Below are 22,157 nucleotides of genomic sequence, written 5' to 3' on the forward strand. Positions count from 1 at the left end.
CTAGGCACTAAATCAGTGAGGGGTAAAGTAACATCATCAATAATGATTTTCTTTTCTACAAAGAAAATTATTGGCTGATGATCTTCTGAACTTTCCAATACCTTTCTAATGCATTTAATTCACTTCAAACCATACTTCCTTCAGGTCGAAATACTGTCAAAAGTACTGTCACGCTGATTTGTAATAAATTGTCATAGCCCCAATTAAAGAAGTAAACATTGGCCGTTGATTACATAACTCTTTTTTTTTACATGGTGGGGTCACAAGAAAAATTTATATCAAAATGGGTTCGTGTACCAAAAAAGTTTTGGAACCACTGCATTAAACTTTCTGCAGAAAGGTGTTTTGAAATATGAACTTTTAAATGCGCTGAACTGTACATGTAGCTGCCTCTTCATCCCTGTGTGACTTACTTGGTAGAGCATGGCACTTCCAATGTCAGAGTTGTGGGTTCGATTCCCGCTTGGGCCACCCATGCAAAAATGTGTATACACACACACACACACACACACACACACATATATGCACTGTGGTGTTTTAGGCAGAGATAAGTGACCTCTCCCTGTCCCATGTCTCTATGGTGTTTCAGGCAGAGAAAAAAGCCCAACTGGTGTCAGTGTTGAACTTAATGGAGGACCATGAGGAGATGGAGCCTGAGCCACAACAGAAAGAAGAGGTGTCAGTCATCACACCCCACCAGCAACAACAACAACAACAACAACAACAACAGCAGCCCACGGACCCAGCGTCCCCGACTGTGGCCACCACACCTGAACCTGTCCCCATGGCAGGAGGGGACAAGACATCCCCCAAGCCTGCCGATACTGAGCCGGAGTACGAGGTAAACACACGGTGTAGCAATTACATATAATGTATACTATTTAGCAGACGGTCATCCACCAGACACTGACTGATAGTTCAGTGAGTACATTGTTGTTTGTTAGTATGGGTATGTGATGATCCCTGTAGTACAGGTGTGGTTTTGGCATTGGGGAGCTAGTGTTGGGGAAGCTGAGGGGGTTCTCCTTTTATGTATTTATTTAACCTTTATTTAACTAGGCAAGTCAGTTAAGAACAAATTCTTATTTACAATGTCGACCTACCCCAACCCGGACGACGCTGGGCCACTTGTGCGCCGCCCTATGGGACTCCCAATCACGGACGGTTGTGATACAGCCTGGAATCAAACCAGGGTCTGTAGTGACGCCTCTAGCACTGAGATGCAGTGCCTTAGACTGCTGCCCACTCTGGAACCCCTGGTGGTGTTATTGTTGTTGACCGTTGTTGTTGTTGTCCTGTAGGACGGGCGGGATTTCGGCATTGGGGAGCTGGTGTGGGGGAAGCTGAGGGGGTTTTCCTGGTGGCCTGGTCGTATTGTCTCCTGGTGGATTACCGGACGCAGCCGAGCTGCCGAGGGGACACGATGGGTCATGTGGTTCGGTGACGGAAAATTCTCAGTGGTGAGTAAAAAACTGTAAAACAGGGTAACAGTGTTGTGTTCAGGTAGGCACTAATGATGAAAACAGAGTGGAACTGGAAGGGACTACCTGGATTAATTTGCCCAATAAGAAACAGTCATTTTCAGTTTCTGTTTTAAAACGTTTTGCTACAGTGTACCCTACTGAACACCACCCGTTATAAACAGCATTTCTGTTCCACTAGTTAAAAAATAAATTAAAAAGATCAATGACAATGTTGTGTTGTACAGGTGTGTGTAGAGAAACTGTTGCCTTTCAGTTCCTTCTCCAACGCCTTCCATCAGCCCACCTTCATCAAGCAGCCCATGTATAAGAAAGCCATCTACGAGGTGCTACAGGTCAGTACGGGGTTAGCTTTCATTGTTTCATTCACAGTATTCAGTCATTTCCCATCACAGCGGGTTAAACTAGTTGAAATTACGTCATTATTACCAGTTCACAACTAGGCCTGGAGTATAATCTGGTTGTAATGGATTATAATCTGGTTGTAATGGATTATAATCTGGTTTGTAATGGATTATAATCTGGTTGTAATGGATTATAATCTGGTTTGTAATGGATTATAATCTGGTTTGTAATGGATTATAATCTGGTTGTAATGGATTATAATCTGGTTGTAATGGATTATAATCTGGTTGTAATGGATTGTAATCTGGTTGTAATGGATTGTAATCTGGTTGTAATGGATTATAATCTGGTTGTAATGGATTATAATCTCGTTGTAATGGATTATGATCTTGTTGTAATGGATTATGATCTCGTTGTAATTGATTATAATCTGGTTGTAATGGATTATAATTACATTGTAATGGTTGTAGTTTGATTGTGATAATGTCATGTCAACCAGCTTTGTGCGCTGGGGGGGATAGCTCAAAGATACTGCACATCTCAAAACCATAGACCATGGGTAGGCAACTAGATTCAGCCGCGGGGGCCGATTTTTGTCTGAGAGGAATTTTCGGGGGGCCAGAACATACTTATAATAATTTTGAACACTCCAAATTTACCAGCAACTAAGATCAAAAAGAGATTAGTCCTTTAGTCCTTTTGGAAATTTTTCTTAGTAAGCCATACCCCTGCCATAGACTGTTGAAAGAGGCATCAAAACCTCTAGAATGGTGATGCCGATGTGCCATTGAGCAAGGCCCTTAACCCTAATTGGCTCCAGGTCCGGTGTTGATAATGGCTGACCCTGGCCGTGATCCGCTCACCGAGGGAGTCACATGGGGAGTTGGGATGTGTAAAAAACACATTTCTAATTCACACATGTGTATAATACTCATCAAAATATTATTATTATTATTATTATTATTATTACTATAGAATGGCTCCAAGAAGGTGTACTCTGTAGTAATGACAGAGGCTTATAATACCTACTGTAAATCTCTGGATAAGAGGGTCTGCTAAATGACTCATTACTGTAAATCTCTGGATAAGAGCGTCTGCTAAATGACTCATTACTGTAAATCTCTCTGGATAAGAGCGTCTGCTAAATGACTCATTACTGTAAATCTCTCTGGATAAGACCGTCTGCTAAATGACTCATTACTGTACATCTCTCTGGATAAGAGTGTCTGCTAAATGACTCATTACTGTAAATCTCTCTGGATAAGAGTGTCTGCTAAATGACTCATTACTGTAAATCTCTCTGGATAAGACCGTCTGCTAAATGACTTATTACTGTAAATCTCTCTGGATAAGAGCGTCTGCTAAATGACTAAAATGTCAATGTAAATACCTGCTAGTATACATACATACAGTGCATTGGGAAAGTATTCAGACCCCTTCACTTTTTCTACATTTTGTTACCTTACAGCCTTATTCTAAAATGGATTACATTATTGTTTTACATTATTGCTACAAGCTTGGCACACCTGTATTTGGGGAGTTTCTCCCATTCTTCTCTGCAGATCCTCTCAAGCTCTGTCAGGTTGGATGGGAGCTGCACAGCTATTTTCAGGTCTCTTCAGAGATGTTCGATCGGGTTCAAATCCGGGCTCTGGCTGTGCCACTCAAAGACATTCAGAGACTTGTCCCAAAGCCACTCCTGCGTTGTCTTAGCTCTGTGCTTAGGGTCATTGTCCTGTTGGAAGGTGAACCTTCATTCCAGTCTGAGGTCCTGAGCGCTCTGGAGCAGGTTTTCATCAAGGATCTCTCTGTACTTTGTTACATCTTTCCCTCAATCCTGACTAGTCTCCCAGTCCTTGCCGCTGAAAAACATCCCCACAGCATGATGCTGCCTCCACCATACTTCACCGTAGGGATGGTGTGAGGATTCCGCCAGACGTGACTCTTGGCATTCAATCTTGGTTTCATCAGACCAGAGAATCTTGTTTCTCATGGTCTGAGAGTCCTTTAGGTGCCTTTTGGCAAACTCCAATCAGGCTGTTAAGTGCCTTTTTCTGAGGAGTGGCTTCCGTCTGGCCACTCTACCATAAAGGCCTGGTGAAGTGCTGCAGAGATGGTTGTCCTTCTGGAAGGTTCTCCCATCTTTACAGAGGAGCTCTGTCAGAGTGACCATCGGGTTCTTGGTCACCTCCCTGACCAAGACCCTTCTCCCCCGATTGCTCAGTTTTGCTGGGCGGCCTGCTCTAGGAAGAGTCTTGGTGGTTCAAAACTTCTTCCATTTAAGAATGATGGAGGCCACTGTGTTCTTGGGGACCTTCAATGTTGCAGACTTGTTTTGGTACTCTTCCCCAGATCTGTGCCTCGACACAATCCTGTCTCGGAGCTCCATGGACAATTACTTCAACCTCATGGCTTGGTTTTTGCTCAGACATGCACTGTCAACTGTGGGACCTTATATAGACAAGTGTGTGCCTTTCCATATCATGTCCAATCAATTGGATGTTCCACAGTGGACTCCAATCAAGTTGTAGAAACATCTCAAGGATGATCAATGGAAACAGGATGCACCTGAGCTCAATTTCAAGTGTCAAAGCAAATGCATTTCTGTTTTTTATATTTAATACATTTGTAGAAACTTTGAAAAATCTGTTTTCACTTTGTCATAATGGGCTATTGTGTGTAGATTGATGAGGAACTTGTTTAATTCCATCCATTTTAGAATTAGGCTGTAACGTAACAAAATGTGGAAAAAGGGAAGGGGTCTGAATACTTTCCGAATGCGCTGTACATATAGTGGGCTACGAAATTATTGACACCCTTGATAAAGACGAGCATAAATGACTATATAAAATAAACAATTTAGATACTGAGCTATATTGTATGCTCCCAAAAATTATAGTATTCTATACTAATACAATTATTAAAAAAAAAAAAATGGGAGTAAAATGTATTGACACCCCATTTTCAATACCTTTCAATACCTCACCTTGTGAGGATAATGGCACTGAGCCTTTTGTAAAATGTTTTATTAGTTGGAGAACACATTGGGAGGGATCTTAGACCATTCCTCCATACAGAATCTTTCCAGATCCTTGATATCCTTTGTCTACGCTTATGGACTGCCCTCTTCAATTCAAACCACACGTTTTCAACGTTTCAAATGTCCTGGCACTGAGTAAAGTTCATGATGCCCTTGACCTTAACAAGGATCGGTGGAAACAAAATAGCCCCATAACATCAAAGATCCACCACCATATTTTACAGTAGGTATTGGGTTATTTTCTACTGATCCGTTCTCATTGACGCCAAACCCACCACTGGTGTGCATGGCCAAAGAGCTCTATTTTCATATTATCTGACCAAAGCACCAGTTCCAATCCAAGTTCCAATGACTTTTAGCAAACTCCAGGCGTTTACATTTGTTTAATGACATGAAAATAGAGCTGTTTTACTTCTTAAACAAGACACAGCAATTGTATTAGTATAAAATAATATAATTTCCCCCAAAAATGTTTGCATACAATATAGCTCAGTATTTTAATTATTCATTTTACACAGTCATTTTTGCTCATCTTTATCAAGGGTGTCAATCATTTTGGACCCCACTGTACACACACACACACACACACACACACACACACACACACACACACACACACACACACACACACACACACACACACGATGAAATGATGGTAACACTGACAGGTCATGTCTCTTTGCAGGTGGCTAGCACCCGAGCAGGCAAAACCTTCCTTGCCTGTCCAGGGAGCGATGAGACAGACACCTCCAAGTCAGTGGATCTACACAACAACCAAATGATAGATTGGGCTGTGACAGGCTTCCAACCCACCGGGCCCAAGGGCCTAGAGCCACCAGAAGGTAAGTTCAAGTTTCATGTTTATTTGACAATGATTTGTAGTGAATATATTGGAAATCACCTGAGCTTAGAGCCACCTGAAGGCAAGAGGAGCTCATACCATGTTATAACCCTTTTAATAAGACATGAAGACTCATACCTACAATACCATTGTAGTGTCCACGTTACATTAGCCAAGGGAAATGTGTCTTTTGCTTCGTTCTCAACTCCCACGAGACAGCACACATCACACACAGTTGAGAGAAGTACAGGGCCAGACTGCAGCTGGAGAGCATGTTGTGGGGATAAGGGCCTTGCTCAAGGGCCCAACGGTTGGGGAATGTCTTTAGGATGTGATCCCAGCAGCCCTCCAGTTGCCAGATCAATTCCCCCCTTTTTTCCAGCGCCCGGCCCGGGATTCAGACTGGCCACCTTGCGGCTACAGGTCCAACTCCTTAGCCGCTGGGCTACCTACCGCCCCTACCTACCTACACGCTTATAAACAAGTAATAATCCAATATACCGGCAGGCTTTAAGTAAAGTGTTACCGAAATGAGCGCCACAAAGAAAGCAGAAGCTCAATTTCTACACCATATGCTAGATGTATTACACTACAGCTAACATGGCACATAATGAGGAAATAAAGAATCTGACTTGGGTTGTCCTTTGGAAGTACTCTGTTTTCCTCTGCTTATCAGAGGTGTTTATTGTCTTACTCATATGCCCCACCCACCAGAGGAGCGTAACCCATATAAGGAGGTGTACCCTGACGTCTGGGTGGAGCCAGAGGCGGCAGCCTACACGCCCCCTCCAGCCAAAAAGCCTCGCAAAAGCACAGCAGCCGAGAAACCCAAGGTCAAGGAGATGATTGACGAGGGGACGAGAGGTAAGGCGGCTCCTTTAAGTGTCTTAAATAGGGGTTGTGACCCCTATATACTTCCTCCTCGGGGCTGTGTGTGTGTGTGTGTGTGTGTGTGTGTGTGTGTGTGTGTGTGTGTGTGTGTGTGTGTGTGTGTGTGGTGACAGGGTAGCAGGTGCTTGTACTAGAAGTCAAAGGGTTAACACATCAAATCTGTTAATGAGTGTAGGTGTTGTATGTTATGTAGCTGGTAAATGTTATGTAGCGCTTATCTATCTTTTATGTAGTTGTTATAAATGTACTCAGCCTAACTCTCATTATAATACACTTTATATTGTAGATAGATCTATTTAATATATTTAAAGCAAATGGAGGGGTAGGAGGAAGTATGTCTGCAGATAATTTTTTTTTTTTTTACATATCCTGAAGATGTCTGTAAAGATGTATCTGTCTGCAGATGTAAACAACCGTAAACATGTCGTCCCCTACGAATGATACAACAAACATGCATATCATATCCTGATCTGAAACTGTCTGTCTGTTTCCAGAGAGACTCGTGTATGAAGTGAGACAGAAGTGCAGAAGCATAGAGGGTAAGTGTTCTGTCTCTGTGTTCAGACAGCCAGGGTCGTGTTCAGACAGCCAGGGTCGTGTTCAGCCAGGGTCAGACAGCCAGGATCGTGTTCAGACAGCCAGGGTCAGACAGCCATGGTCATGTTCAGACAGCCAGGGTCGTGTTCAGACAGCCAGGGTCGTGTTCAGACAGCCAGGGTCGTGTACAGGCAGCCAGGGTCGTGTACAGGCAGCCAGGCTCATGTTCAGGTAGCCAGGGTCGTGTTCAGACAGCTAGGGTGGTGTTCAGCCAGGGTCAGACAGCCAGGATCGTGTTCAGACAGCTAGGGTCGTGTTCAGCCAGGGTCAGACAGCCAGGATCGTGTTCAGACAGCTAGGGTCGTGTTCAGCCAGGGTCAGACAGCCAGGGTCGTGTTCAGCCAGCCAGGGTCATGTTCAGACAGCCAGGGTTGTGTACATACTTCCAGGGTCGTGTTCAGACAGCCAGGGTCGTGTTCAGACAGCCAGGGTCATGTTCAGACAGCCAGGCTCATGTTCAGGTAGCCAGGGTCGTGTTCAGTAGGCATCAAATGGAACAAAGTGACTATTTTATATCATTTTTACATTTTACATTTTAGTCATTTAGCAGACGCTCTTATCCAGAGCGACTTACAAATTGGTGCATTCACCTTATAATATCCAGTGGAACAACCACTTTACAATAGTGCATCTAAATCTTTTAAGGGGGGGGTTAGAAGGATTACTTTATCCTATCCCATATTGGCATATTGCATATTGCATCCTTATGAAATGTACATTCTTCTCATATCTGTTCAATTATGCCTTTTGAATCCAAGGCTGGGTGCATGGCAGTGGGGTTTTCAGACCTCCTGTTGGTCTTGTGTGCATTGAACTTTCTTGACATTGGATTGTACAGTCAGATGGAACAGAGTAAATAGACATTTTAACATCATAGATTTAGCTGGTGGTAACTTGTGGAATAGACACTGGCTGGAATGCGGTTTTAACCAATCAGCATTCAGGATTAGACCCAACCGTTGTATAAATGTTCATAAAGGACTCTGTTTACGCACCTTTTTCTTTTGAAAGTAGTTGCTAGGCACCTATTATGTTAAAGCACCGTCTCTCCATCAGAGAACAGTTACCCACTTATTGATTTACATCTTTGAGCGATCAGGGTTTACCCACTTGTTGGTTTTATCACTATGTCTCTGGCTTGCACCAATTACATTCTGTCTTTCTCCACAGACATCTGCATCTCCTGTGGAAGTTTGAATGTTTCCCGTGAACACCCTCTGTTTGCTGGAGGAATGTGCCAGAGCTGTAAGGTAAGGAGGGAAGAAGAGGCCTTCGAGGCCATGAAGTCAGGACTAGCTGTAGGAGTCAGGACTAGCTGTAGGAGTCAGGACTAGCTGTAGGAGTCAGGACTAGTTGTAGGAGTCAGAACTAGCTGTAGGAGTCAGGACTAGCTGTAGGAGTCAGGACTAGCTGTAGGAGTCAGGACTAGTTGTAGGAGTCAGAACTAGCTGTAGGAGTCAGGACTAGCTGTAGGAGTCAGGACTAGCTGTAGGAGTCAGGAGCAACTGTAGGAGTCAGGACTAACTGTAGGAGTCAGGACCAGCTGTAGGAGTCAGGACCAGCTGTAGGAGTCAGGACCAGCTGTAGGAGTCAGGACCAGCTGTAGGAGTCAGGACTAGTTGTAGGAGTCAGGACTAGCTGTAGGAGTCAGGACTAGCTGTAGGAGTCAGGACTAGCTGTAGGAGTCAGGACTAGCTGTAGGAGTCAGGACTAACTATAGGAGTCAGGACTAACTGTAGGAGTCAGGACTAGCTGTAGGAGTCAGGACTAGCTGTAGGAGTCAGGACCAACTGTAGGAGTCAGGACCAGTTATAGAAGTCAGGACCAGCTGTAGGAGTCAGGACTAACTGTAGGAGTCAGGAGCAGTTATAGAAGTCAGGACTAGCTGTGGGAGTCAGGACCAGTTATAGAAGTCAGGACTAGCTGTAGGAGTCAGGACCAGCTGTAGGAGTCAGGACCAGCTGTAGGAGTCAGGACCAGCTGTAGGAGTCAGGACCAGCTGTAGGAGTCAGGACTAGCTGTAGGAGTCATGACTAACTGTAGGAGTCAGGACTAGCTGTAGGAGTCAGGACCAGTTATAGAAGTCAGGACTAGCTGTGGGAGTCAGGACTAATTGTAGGAGTCATGACTACATGTAGGAGTCATGACTAACTGTAGGAGTCAGGACTAGCTGTGGGGGGGACCAACTGTAGGAGTCAGGACCAGCTGTAGGAGTCAGGACCAGCTGTAGGAGTCAGGACCAGCTGTAGTAGTCAGGACCAGCTGTAGGAGTCAGGACTAACTGTAGGAGTCAGGACCAGCTGTAGGAGTCATGACTAACTGTAGGAGTCAGGACCAGTTATAGAAGTCAGGACTAGCTGTAGGAGTCATGACTAACTGTAGTAGTCAGGACTAGCTGTAGGAGTCAGGACTACCAGTTATAGAAGTCAGGACTAGCTGTAGGAGTCAGGACTAGTTGTAGGAGTCAGAACTAACTGTAGGAGTCAGGACTAGTTGTAGGAGTCAGGACTAGTTGTAGGAGTCAGAACTAGCTGTAGGAGTCAGGGCCAGTTGTAGGAGTCAGGATTAGCTGTAGGAGTCAGGACCAGTTGTAGGAGTCAGGACCAGTTGTAGTAGTCAGTGTTAGTTGTAGGTGTCAATGCTAGCTGTCGGAGTCAGTGCTAGCTGTAGGGGTCAGGACTAACTTTAGGAGGGCTGTATGTATCAAGTGTCTGCAGCAGGAGTGCTGACTTCAATAAATCATTCACATTTATTTATAAAGCCTTTTTTACATCAGCCGATGTCAAAAAGTTTCTCTACAGAAACCCAGCCAAAAAACCCAAACAGCAAGCAATACAGATGTAGAAGCACGGTGGCTAGGAAAAACTCCCTAGTAAGGCAGGAACCTAGGAAGAAACCTAGAGAGGAACCAGGCTCTGAGGGGTGGCCAGTCTTCTTCTGGCTGTGCCCGGGTGGAGATTGTAACAGAACATGGCCAAGATGTTTAAACGTTCATAGATGACCAGCAGGGTCAAATAATAATAATCACAGTGGTTGTAGAGGGTGCAACAGGTCAGCACCTCAGGAGTAAATGTCAGTTGGCGTTTCATAGCCGAGCATTCAGAGTTCGAGACAGCAGGTCCGGGACAAGGTAGCACGTCTGGTGAACAGGTCAGCGTTCCATAGCCGCAGGCAGAACAGTTGAAACTGGAGCAGCAGCACGACCAGGTGGACCTGAGGCATGGTCCCAGAGCTCAGGTCCTCCGAGAGGGGAGGAAGAGAGAGAGAATGAGAGGGAGCATACTTAAATTCACACAGGACACCAGATAAGACAGGAGAATTACACCAGATATAACAGACTGACCCTAGCCCCCCGGCACAGACTATTGCAGCATAGATACTGGAGACTGAGACAGGAGGGGTTGGGAGACACTGTGGCCCCACCCGACAACACCCCCGGACAGGGCCAAACAGGCAGGATATGACTCCACCCACTTTGCCAAAGCACAGCCCCAACACCACTAGAGGGATATCCGCAAACCACCAACTTACTACTCTGAGACAAGGCTGAGTATAGCCAATGAAGATCTCCCCCACGGCACAAACCGAGGGGTGCCAACCCGGACAGGAAGATTGTCAGTGACTCAACCCACTCAAGTGACACACACCTCCTAGGGACGGCATGGAAGAGCACTAGTAAGCCATTGACATAGCCCCCGTAAAGGGTCAGAGGCAGATTATCCCAGTGGAGAGAGGGGAACTACTCCAGTGCCTTTCCGTTCACCTTTGCACCCCTGGTCCAGAATACACTCAATCATAAGACCTACTGAAGAGATGAATCTTCAATAAAGACTTAAAGGTCAAGACCAAGTCTGCGTCTCTCACATGGATAGGCAGACCATTCCATAAAATGGAGCTCTATAGGAGAAAGCCCTGCCTCCAGCTGTTTGCGTAGAAATTCTAGGGACACTAAGGAGGCCTGCGTCTTGTGATCGTAGGTGTATACAGCAGGACCAAATCGGAGAGGTAGGTAGTAGCATGCCCATGTAATGCTTTGTAGGTTAGCAGTAAAACCTTGAAATCAGCCCTAGCCTTAACAGGAAGCCAGTGTGGAGAGGCTAGCACTGGAGTAATATGATCCAATTTTTCGGTTCTAGTCAAGATTCTAGCACTAACTGAAGTTTATTCAGTGCTTTATCCGGGTAGCCGGAAAGTAGAGCATTGCAGTAGTCTAATCTAGAAGTGACAAAAGCATGGATTAGCATTTCTGCATAATTTTTGGACAAAACATTTCAGATTTTTGCAATGTTATGAAGATGGAAAAAAGCTGTCCTTGAAATATTCTTGATATGGTCGTCAAAAGAGAGATCAGGGTCCAGAGTAACGCCGACGTCCTTCACAGTTTTATTTGAGACGACTGTACAAACATCAACAACCAACCCCTACCCCTATCCCTACCCCTACCCCTATCCCTATCCCTACCCCTATCCCTACCCCTATCCCTACCCCTACCCCTAACCCCTAACCCTAACCCTACCCCTATCCCTACCCCTACCCCTACCCCAACCCCTATCCCTATCCCTACCCCTACCCCTATCCCAACCCCTACCCCTACCCCTATCCCTACCCCTACCCCTAACCCCTATCCCTACCCCTACCCCTATCCCTACCCCTAACCCCAACCCCTATCCCTACCCCACCCCTAACCCCTAACCCCTACCCCTAACCCCTACCCCTAACCCCTACCCCTATCCCAACCCCTACCCCTACCCCTAACCCCTAACCCCTAACCCTACCCCTAACCCTACCTTGAACCAGATAAAGCGTCCGGGTGAAAAAGTTGAATGAAAAAAGTAGAGCAAGGAAAAATGATTAAATGGTTATTATAAAGTTCAGATCAGTTTTGCTTTTAGATCAAATAAATATGATTACAAGGACAGGTTGGACATGATTCAGCACTCTTACTCTGAGATGCTTGATACGGGCCCTGGTCTAACTCCTCTTACTCTGAGATGCTTGATACGGGCCCTGGTCTAACTCCTCTTACTCTGAGATGCTTGATACGGGCCCTGGTCTAACTCCTCTTACTCTGAGATGCTTGATACGGGCCCTGGTCTAACTCCTCTTACTCTGAGATGCTTGATACGGGCCCTGGTCTAACTCCTCTTACTCTGAGATGCTTGATACGGGCCCTGGTCTAACTCCTCTTACTCTGAGATGCTTGATACGGGCCCTGGTCTAACTCCTCTTACTCTGAGATGCTTGATACGGGCCCTGGTCTAACTCCCCTCTAGGTTTTAAGCCCTATTTTAAAGCTCTCTGTTACCAAAACACAAACACAGCTTACAGGAAAGGCTTACAGAATCACTAGACACACAATGTGTTAACAATAAGGCTATTACAAACACAACAAACCTTTAGTACACAGTCAGTGTTCCCTGTGAGTTAATGATACTTAGTGTTCACACTGGTTTTCTCATTGCTACATGTTGTTCTTTTAATGATAATATTGACAATAATGTGATTCAACTTATAGAGCGCATATCATTACACAGCGAATCTCAAAGCTGAAATGTTTTGTTCACTGTGTTCCAGAACTGCTTTCTAGAATGTGCATATCAGTATGATGACGATGGTTACCAGTCATACTGCACCATCTGCTGTGGGGGACGAGAGGTTCTCATGTGTGGGAACAACAACTGCTGCAGGTGAGTGGACTACTTTCATATGATGCTGAGTTCACAAATATGTGTGTTATTGTTCATTAACTTGTGTGATTCACTCAGTGTGTTAGTGTGTGAGTGTACCAGTTTACGTTTATCTTGATGGTTTGCATAAGTGTGTGTGTGTCTTTGTGCATTGTGTGTGTACAGTATGTTTGTTCTTACGTTTGTGTGATTGTGTGTGTGTGTGTGTGTGTGTGTGTGTGTGTGTGTGTGTGTGTGTGTGTGTGTGTGTGTGTGTGTGTGTGTGTGTGTGTGTGTGTGTGTGTGTGTGTGTGTGTGTACTAGTGTCTAGCAGTGTAGTAACACACCTCCCTCTGTCCCCTCCAGGTGTTTCTGTGTGGAGTGTGTTGACCTACTGGTGGGGCCAGGCGCAGCACAGATAGCTATAAAAGAGGATCCCTGGTGCTGCTACATGTGTGAGAAGAGCCAGAAGGGAGTGTTCGGCCTGCTGGAGCGTCACACTGATTGGCCCTGCCGTCTACAGCACTTCTTCGCTAACAATCACGACCAAGATTTTGTGAGTAGTACCTCAATACTAGCTGATTGTGGGAAGTTCACAGCCACATGCGCCGAATACAACAGTAAAAGGCTTACTTACAAGCCCTTAACCAACAATGCAGTTTTAAGAAAAATAAGTGTTAAGAAAGTATTTACTAAAATAACCTGAAGTAAAAAATGTATAAATAAAATAACAAATCAAAATAAAGAAGCCACAGAGGCACAGTGACTCTATGTTCCGTTGTGATACACAGTGTGTATTACAGCCAAATTAGCTCCCTAAATCTGCAAAAATGAGCAGGCAGATTATCACAGCTATGGGGCTCTATGAATAGGGCTTCACACATTAGAGACAGCTGAAGTCATTCCAGGCTCCCTCTCATCTGGGTCAAAACTGAGCCGTATCTTCTCTCTCTCTCTCTCTCTCTCTCTCTCTCTCTCTCTCTCTCTCTCTCTCTCTCTCTCTCTCTCTCTCTCTCTGTTGTTTCACAGGAACAACCAAAGCTTTACCCTCCAGTCATGGCAGAGAAGAGACAACCTATTCGTGTCCTGTCACTGTTCGACGGCATAGCAACAGGTTAGACGGGAATCTGTCCTCTTCTCTCCTCCTTCCCCTCTCTTTCCCCTCCTCTCCTCTCCTTGACACAAAACCCTCTGAAAGTCTCTAGCTCTACAAACCGTTCTGTCTGCCTCAGGTTTCACTGGGACTGGCCCCCTAACTGACTATATTTACTACACTGACTGTCATGGATGGATGGATGGATGGATGGAAAACTAATCCACACAGTATGCTGTTTAACCATAGTGTCTAGCAGTGCACTTCACATACCTTTCCTGTCTGTCCTTCACTTCCCTATCTGTTTATTAAAACCATACAAAAGAAGTGGGAATTCCCACTCATGTTTAAAGAAAAGGCAACCACTGTGAATGCTAATTAATGGTGCGCCTCAGGCCAGAACTTCAGTGTTGTGTCTGTATTCAGTCATTCACTTCATCAATTTCAAGTTAATCATTATTTAAATAGAATCATCCACTCTATTTAACCAGGATAATCCACTCTATTTAACCAGGATAATCCACTCTATTTAACCAGGATAATCCACTCTATTTAACCAGGATATTTCTTTAAACATTTTAGTCATTTAGCAGACGCTCTTATCCAGAGCGACTTACAGTAGTGAATGCATACATTTCATACATTTTCCCCCCCGTACTGGTCCCCCGTGGGAATTGAACCCACAACCCTGGCATTGCAAACACCATGCTCTACCAACTGAGCCACACGGGACCTAATCCACTCAGCAACAACTGTCAGTGTTGTCCAGGAAGTCATGGCGTCCATCAAAAGAACAACAACATGCTACTGTTTGACCTCATTGACCTCTAACCTTTAGGTCTGCTGGTGCTAAAGGAGCTGGGTATCCAGGTGGAGCGCTACGTGGCATCGGAGGTGTGTGAGGACTCTATCACGGTGGGCATCGTCAGGCATCAGGGACGCATCATGTACGTGGGCGACGTGAGGAACGTCACACGCAAACATGTGAGTATCATATCGTATAATGTTATGAACTGTGAGACTAGATCAAGGTCACTCCCAATAGCCTGGCACAAAGACGAACGCCCCAGCCACAGTCTCTTAATGAGGATATCCCAATAGCCTGGCACAAAGACGAACGCCCCAGCCACAGTCTCTTAATGAGGATATCCCAATAGCCTGGCACAAAGACGAACGCCCCAGCCACAGTCTCTTAATGAGGATATCCCAATAGCCTGGCACAAAGACGAACGCCCCAGCCACAGTCTCTCAATGAGGATATCCCAATAGCCTGGCTCAAACACGAACGCCCCAGCCACAGTCTCTTAATGAGGATATCCCAATAGCCTGGCTCAAAGACGAACGCCCCAGCCACAGTCTCTTAATGAGGATATCCCAAATGAGAAAGATTGTAAGGCACCTATCAGTGAGGGTTATTACAATAACACTTCCTATAACATTACTTCAACCGCTAAAGCACAAAATGTGTCTCTTAGTTGGATAATCTGTCTATTTTGTCTTTCTTATCTCCTGTTCTCCTCCTTTCTCTCGTTGTTTTCCTGTTCTCTCTCTCCCTCGGTAACAGTTACACGAGTGGGGCCCCTTTGACTTAGTGATTGGTGGAAGTCCGTGTAACGACCTCTCTATTGTCAACCCAGCTAGGAAGGGTCTTTATGGTAGGTGGCAGTTCTTTACCATTTTTCACTTGTGTTCTGGGACCGCTGAAGACTTATTTCCTGTAGCTGAGTTTTATATGCCTGTCCTTCTCTGCCTGTCCTGTAGAGGGCACTGGTCGGCTGTTCTTTGAGTTCTACCGCCTGCTGCACGAGGCTCGGCCCAAAGAGGGCGACAACCGGCCGTTCTTCTGGCTCTTTGAAAACGTGGTGGCCATGGGCGTCAGTGACAAGAGGGACATCTCTCGCTTTCTAGAGGTTTGTTCCTTTACAGACACTATATAACTTCTACAAGAACAAGTGATACTATATTTCAGTCATGTAAGTCATGTATATCAGTCATCCATTGGAATATGGATTCATGTATTATGAATACCTTGTGGTGATAATTGACAGTGCATGCTGTCAATATAGTAGTTAGGTTATGAAGGAGCACTTTAAACTGTTAATTTAAAGATATTAATTGATCATTGTATGAGATTTTCCTTATCCAAAATATTATCTTCACTACATTCTTCTGGTCATTATTGCAAAAGAGAATGTGTCTTCAATAACCTGGTTAAATAAAGGTTAAATGAATATCCTGTCTCTCCTCTTCCAGTGTAACCCGGTGATGATTGATGCCAAGGAGGTGACTGCTGCCCACCGTGCCCGCTACTTCTGGGGCAACCTGCCTGGCATGAACAGGTTGGTGAGAGAACGGTGAGGGAAGAAACAGCGAGCCTGTCACCTAAAGCAATGCACACCTGGGCTACTTCCTGAGCCAGTCAAACCCAGGAACTAAATAATCCTAATCACCTTTTTTATCTCTCCCCTCCTCTCTCTCCCTCGCTCTCTTTCTCACGCTCTCCTTCTCTCACTCACTCGCTCACTCACTCTCTCTTTCTCTCTCTCTCTCTTTCTCTCTCTCGCTCTTACTCTCTCTCGCTCTTACTCTCTCTCTTTCACTCTCTCTCTCTCTCTCTCTCTCTCTCTCTCTCTCTCGCTGTCTCTCACTCTCTCTCGATCTCTCTGTATTTTCACACATCTCTTACTTTTCCATTTGTATTCCTCTTCAGACCCTTGACGGCCATGTTCACTGACAGACTAGACCTTCAGGACTGTTTGGAGCACGGCAGAACAGCGAAGGTCACTTATTCATCTATTTTTGTAGCTGTATTTTTATTTTTTAATTTTTTTACAAATTATGCATATGGCCAAATATGTAATTTATATAGTTCATTAATTGGATTAACTTAGTTCAAGAAAAAAATACGTTTTGTGAGTACCTTTTGAACTGTCAAATGAAATGTTTGGTCAAATGGACAATTTGGTCTGTAAACAATAGTTGGTTGTCCTATTCTTATGCACCAGCCACTTAGTGTGTGCACCATCTGGTTTCCCCTCAGTTTGGCAAAGTGAGGACCATCACCACTCGCTCTAATTCCATTAAGCAGGGTAAAGACCAGCACTTCCCCGTCTTCATGAACGAGAAGGAGGACATTCTCTGGTGCACTGAGATGGAGAGGTAGGAACTGATTACCTTTCTAATGAATTCATCATACCATAATTAAATGACTTTATTATGAGCAGTTTTTCACAGTGGCATACATCTTTATTATAAAATGATTCCCTTACAGAAAGTGATAGATATGATTCCAATGTACCCTCCTATGAAGGACCTAAAGTCAGTCTCACATGGAAACATAGCCCTATGTCACTAATTCTCAAGGCACTCTTCCTCTCTTTGTCCCTTTGTATCTATCCATCTGTCTCCTGCTCTGTCTGTCTGTCTGTCTGTCTGTCTGTCTGTCTGTCTGTCTGTCTGTCTGTCTGTCTGTCTGTCTGTCTGTCTGTCTGTCTGTCTGTCTGTCTGTCTGTCTGTCTGTCTGTCTGTCTGTCTGTCTGTCTGTCTGTCTGTCTGTCTGTCTGTCTGTCTCTTGTTCCCTCTGGTGGCTGTCTGGTTACTGTCTCCTTCCCCAGGGTGTTTGGCTTCCCAGTCCATTACACAGACGTGTCCAACATGAGTCGGCTGGCCAGGCAAAGGCTTCTGGGAAGGTCGTGGAGTGTACCGGTCATCCGACACTTGTTTGCACCACTCAAAGAATATTTTGCCTGCGTTTAACAAGACTTGGCTCAACAAGACCACCTGCGTTTAACAAGACTTGGCTCAACAAGACCACCTGCGTTTAACAAGACTTGGCTCAACAAGACCACCTGCGTCTAACAAGATTTTGGCTCAACAAGACCACCTGCGTTTAACAAGACTTGACTTAACTAGACCACCTGCGTTTAACAAGACTTGACTTAACTAGACCACCTGCGTTTAACAAGACTTGACTTAACTAGACCACCTGCGTTTAACAAGACTTGACTTAACTAGACCACCTGCGTTTAACAAGACTTGACTTAACTAGACCATCACAAACATAGAACTGATGTTGTAACTAGAAGCATTGGTGAAGTGATACTACTCCCTGGCACCTGGTATCATTTCCCAGGCAAGCAAAACATCATGAAAGTAAATATTTCAAATTATTTCTTGTAATTTGAAATGTACTTCTTATTCTATTTAATATGTATATGTCATTTTATCCTTTAGGCAGTGTTATCCAGTATTTTTTTAATTGATTTATTTGTGCAAGCTATACTTGAGACAATGCTTTCTTCTCAAGGCACTGAGAAAGAAGTAACTAGGATCTGTGTGGTTTTTAGAATAAGGACTAGGATTGGATGATTGGAAAAGATCTGAGAAAGAGTTGCTGATACTGTATGTACAGTATGTATGTGAAAGATATTGGCTGTGTAGGCATGATTTTCTATTGGCCAATATCTGAAGTGGGTAAAGCAAGCCAGCGATAGTATAGTCATGTTGAGTTTTGATTCCTCCAGCTACTGAGCCTCGCAGAGCTAAAGTGAATAAGGATGATTGTCTTCAGTGTCGCAGAAAGCTGTGTCTTAATGAATCCAAAACATCAGATCACATATACCTCTTTGTTTAAAGTTTATATACACAGTTAACTGAAGGTAAAGGTACTACTGTAAAATGGTTACAATACCATGGTGCTTCACGACGATAGGAAGCATCACAGGTCATGTGGCACAGGCACTACACTTTAGACAAGATGGGAATTTAAAAAAAACATTTCCTAGAAAGTTTTTTTTTTTCAGTGTAATGTTTTCACTATTTAAAGAAGTTCTGTGTTATTTTAGTAAATTTAAATGATTTCAAAGTGGAGATTAAAGGTGTGGTAACAGAAGACTGCAGAATAATATGCCATATCCTCCTCTGTTCTGTTTTACAGCTTTAATAAACATCAATTCTACTGGTGTTTTTAAAAATAATTCTTCAAGCCTTGCTACATGTAAACTCAGGCCCCCCCATGCATGCCTATGTCTGACTCTGCACAAACACAACAGGAAGCTAGCCACATGGGCAGTGATGCATTCTGTCGTTACAACAACAACAAAATACCTTAAGATCAAAGTCTGTGGTGAACTACTTTTTTCTACTGTCATTACTGTACAACTGTTAGTGAGCATGGTGATTGGACTGGAGGGAGGGCGGGTGGCCTGGGGTTTCCATAATAAAGTAAAGACTCTCTCCTTCCCTTTTTCACCCCTGCAAAACTACATACTGTCAGGTGCAAATCTTCTAACAAAATGGTGCGGCTTCACAATGTTCTTCTACCTTTTTATAGCAATTTTGTGCTGTTTTACCAACATTATAAAGCACTTTTTATATGTATACTTTTTTTTCTTCAGTATTTTAAAATGTTTCTTCTTGGTTTTTCTTGTGAAATGTTATGTTTTTATGATGTGAACTGTTCTACAGCTGTGTAATACAGTATGTTTTCTATACAGTAGGGCTGTGCCAATAGAAGTGGAAGAATGAACTCATAGAATTATGTTAAATCCATGTATCCATGGAAATGATTGATTATTGATCCTACTCAATGTACAGTAGATTCATAGAAAATGATTGATGTGCTCCATTTTCATATTGTCTTCTGTTGAAAGCCGTAATTCAGTATGTCATTCTCTGGATAAAAAAAGAATGTGTCTATTTCTACTAACATTGTAGAATTTAAAACAGAGTTAAGGAACTATGTTATACCGTATGTTTGTAACGTTACCTTCCCAAATGAATACCAGACCGCAGATGCAATGTCCTCTGCACTTTCCTCTTGTAGACCTCAAATAATTAGAAAAAGCGAGAGTGATAGACAGATTTCCAAACTTATTACAGGCATAAGCGTTTTTTTTTTTTTAGAAACTCAGTCGGGGTCTCAGAATAGTACAATATACCAGGTGCAAATTTTGAAATTTGGTTGGGCATCATTCGGCAGTTTTTCTTTTGTTATGTCAGTCACTGACAGTCACTCAATTGGCCATGTCAGCTAACAATGTTTAGATTGGTAGTTAGTCTAGCCTGCTATCTAAACTTGTAGTAGTCATGGCCAAATACTGACCGGGCAAGCAGGGCACGTGCCTAGGGCCCTGACCTCAAGGGGGCCCCATTTATTTGGTTAATTATTCTCACTCTAAATCATGGCAGAATGTGTAGAATTACAGGAAATTAGCTTTAAAACTCCAAAAATGTCTCTACCCCATGGCAAAATGGATAGAATTGCAGGAAATTAGCTGTAAAAAATAAATTCTCTGCCCCATGGCAAAATGAGTAGAATTGCAGAAAACTTTATTTAAAACTGCAACATTTTCTCTACGCACCATGGCAAAATGTGTAGAATTGCTGGGAATTAATTTTTAAACTTGTGGACGATTTAGAAATGAGTTTTTCAGAACTCAAAACTGAAGAGTGAATGGTGACCAGAAAAATACAATAGCAGAGGTTATGACTTACCAATGTTCTATCTAAATATTCAAAATGACTTCATTTCATAAATGTAGTTTCATACATGATTAAGTTCTTAAGTGACCTTATCGTATCCTTTCCACCTTTTTAGTTGAACTTCGGACATTGGGTTTGCAGGAATCCTAATGCCTTGTGTTGACATTGATGTTAATTCCCTTTCCCTATAGTAAATGACCATGCCCCTTGTACAGTTTGTACATAGAGTTTTCCTGTCACTGTTTTTGGTTTGTTTTTATCTTTTTGAATTACCTATGAGATGTACAAATATAATTCTTTGCTAATATATATCATGGAATTAGAAAAAAAATTAGGTAAAAAATTAAATGAAAAATAAAATCAAGTAAAATAGTATTTTTTTTTATATCAAAATAAGCTATGAAGCATTAGAGGGTAGACTCCAAGTTTTGCCTTCTAGTACTGTTCATTTGTTTTATTTGTTTTTTTGATGTTCTGAGTGAGTCCTGAGTGAATCCAGTTTAAATGTGTCAAGTGATCTTTAGCCTAATAATGACAGCTTTAAGATGCAACAGTCTCTACTTCACTGCACAGCCCTACATAATGTTGGTTGGTTTTGCCTTTTGTTTCTTTTTATAAGAACTATAAAGAGGGATTGTAGGTGTTTCTGATGGTGCTAAACATTTTATCTAATCAAGAAAAAATATATTTGTTTTGGAAGAGAAATAAAACTTGTCTTGACAATGACTGTTTTTAACTTCCTTGTAGTAATGATGGAAAAGCACCATTATTTCACTCTCATAGGATGCATATATTAACAAATACATTTGAACTTTTGACTTGAAAAAATTATAAATGATAAATAATAATGAGTTTCCTATATTGTTTTAGACTAGAAATTGCTGTAGTTGGTTGGTGCTTATCTGTTGGAAAAACCATTTACTCCATAATGGGAAATAACAAAAAAATAAAAGCATTTCAGTAATAATGTTTACTGTAGCATAATATATGTGTAAAACCTGGCATTCGCTTTGCTTCTTAATCCTACCATAATATGCCATAATATTCTGTCCTCCATGTCTTGTTTTTGATGGTCATTTTTGTTATTATTGGCAAATAGTGTGTCCCAAATGGCACCCTATTCCCTATATAGTGCACTACACTACATTGGACACTAGTCAAAAGTTGTGCTCTATATAGGGAATAGGGTGCCATTTAGGATTCTTTCCCATGACATTTCACTGTTCCAATGCATCAGACAGGTCAGTCTGTGTGACTTTCTTTTTGTGTCATATTAATTGTTTTATGGCCTATGTTCTTCGTCTTTAAGATGATCAGTGCATACAGTAAATGTAGCAGTCATTCTCCACCCTTTACCCATTACTTATGTTTTAGTGCCCAGAAATAAGAAAACGGCTCCTTATGTATTTGTGCTGGAGAACACTTGAATAAATGTATTGTTTTTGTGCAAAAATATGATAGCTCTTGTTATTCTTCACCTGTACCCGGAATAAATTGAACCATACAAAATCTGATCACTATTCTTGATCAGGTTTCTTGGCAACATAATAACATACATTACCTATGGAACAATTGTTGCACATCTATACTAAAGTAAAAACTAAAGCCTACTTTTAAACCGTTTTAAAATCTCAGAGACATTTTTATTTTAAAAAAGGTAATAGTTTGTTGGCTCTGCTATTGCTCACATCACCCTGGATTTTCTCACACATTTAAGGCC

At 43.0% G+C, this 22,157-nt stretch overlaps 1 protein-coding gene across 6 annotated transcripts in view; it reads left to right on the top strand.

The window, feature by feature from the left end:
- The window catches only part of LOC106611330 (DNA (cytosine-5)-methyltransferase 3A), a 61,725-nt gene extending 39,833 nt beyond the window's left edge, over positions 1 to 21,892 (top strand). For 3 of the 6 annotated variants that reach the window (XM_014211429.3, XM_045723657.2, XM_014211424.3), the window contains 17 exons: positions 590 to 841; positions 1,302 to 1,460; positions 1,709 to 1,816; positions 5,552 to 5,708; positions 6,422 to 6,571; positions 7,093 to 7,137; positions 8,366 to 8,445; positions 12,770 to 12,882; positions 13,228 to 13,417; positions 13,891 to 13,975; positions 14,793 to 14,938; positions 15,519 to 15,609; positions 15,716 to 15,864; positions 16,208 to 16,308; positions 16,665 to 16,734; positions 16,995 to 17,113; positions 17,569 to 21,892. In XM_014211429.3, the coding sequence (XP_014066904.3) occupies positions 590 to 841; positions 1,302 to 1,460; positions 1,709 to 1,816; positions 5,552 to 5,708; positions 6,422 to 6,571; positions 7,093 to 7,137; positions 8,366 to 8,445; positions 12,770 to 12,882; positions 13,228 to 13,417; positions 13,891 to 13,975; positions 14,793 to 14,938; positions 15,519 to 15,609; positions 15,716 to 15,864; positions 16,208 to 16,308; positions 16,665 to 16,734; positions 16,995 to 17,113; positions 17,569 to 17,710 (2,157 nt within the window). In that variant the 3' untranslated portion in view covers positions 17,711 to 21,892. The remainder of the gene's footprint in view (positions 1 to 589; positions 842 to 1,301; positions 1,461 to 1,708; positions 1,817 to 5,551; positions 5,709 to 6,421; positions 6,572 to 7,092; positions 7,138 to 8,365; positions 8,446 to 12,769; positions 12,883 to 13,227; positions 13,418 to 13,890; positions 13,976 to 14,792; positions 14,939 to 15,518; positions 15,610 to 15,715; positions 15,865 to 16,207; positions 16,309 to 16,664; positions 16,735 to 16,994; positions 17,114 to 17,568) is intronic. The other 3 variants (XM_045723655.2, XM_045723653.2, XM_045723656.2) reach the window with 3 other exon arrangements.
- The last annotated feature ends 265 nt before the right edge of the window (positions 21,893 to 22,157 follow it).

This window comes from Salmo salar, chromosome 09 (genome assembly GCF_965601325.2).
Source record: "Salmo salar chromosome 09, fSalSal1, whole genome shotgun sequence".
In the NCBI taxonomy this organism is placed as follows: domain Eukaryota; kingdom Metazoa; phylum Chordata; class Actinopteri; order Salmoniformes; family Salmonidae; genus Salmo; species Salmo salar.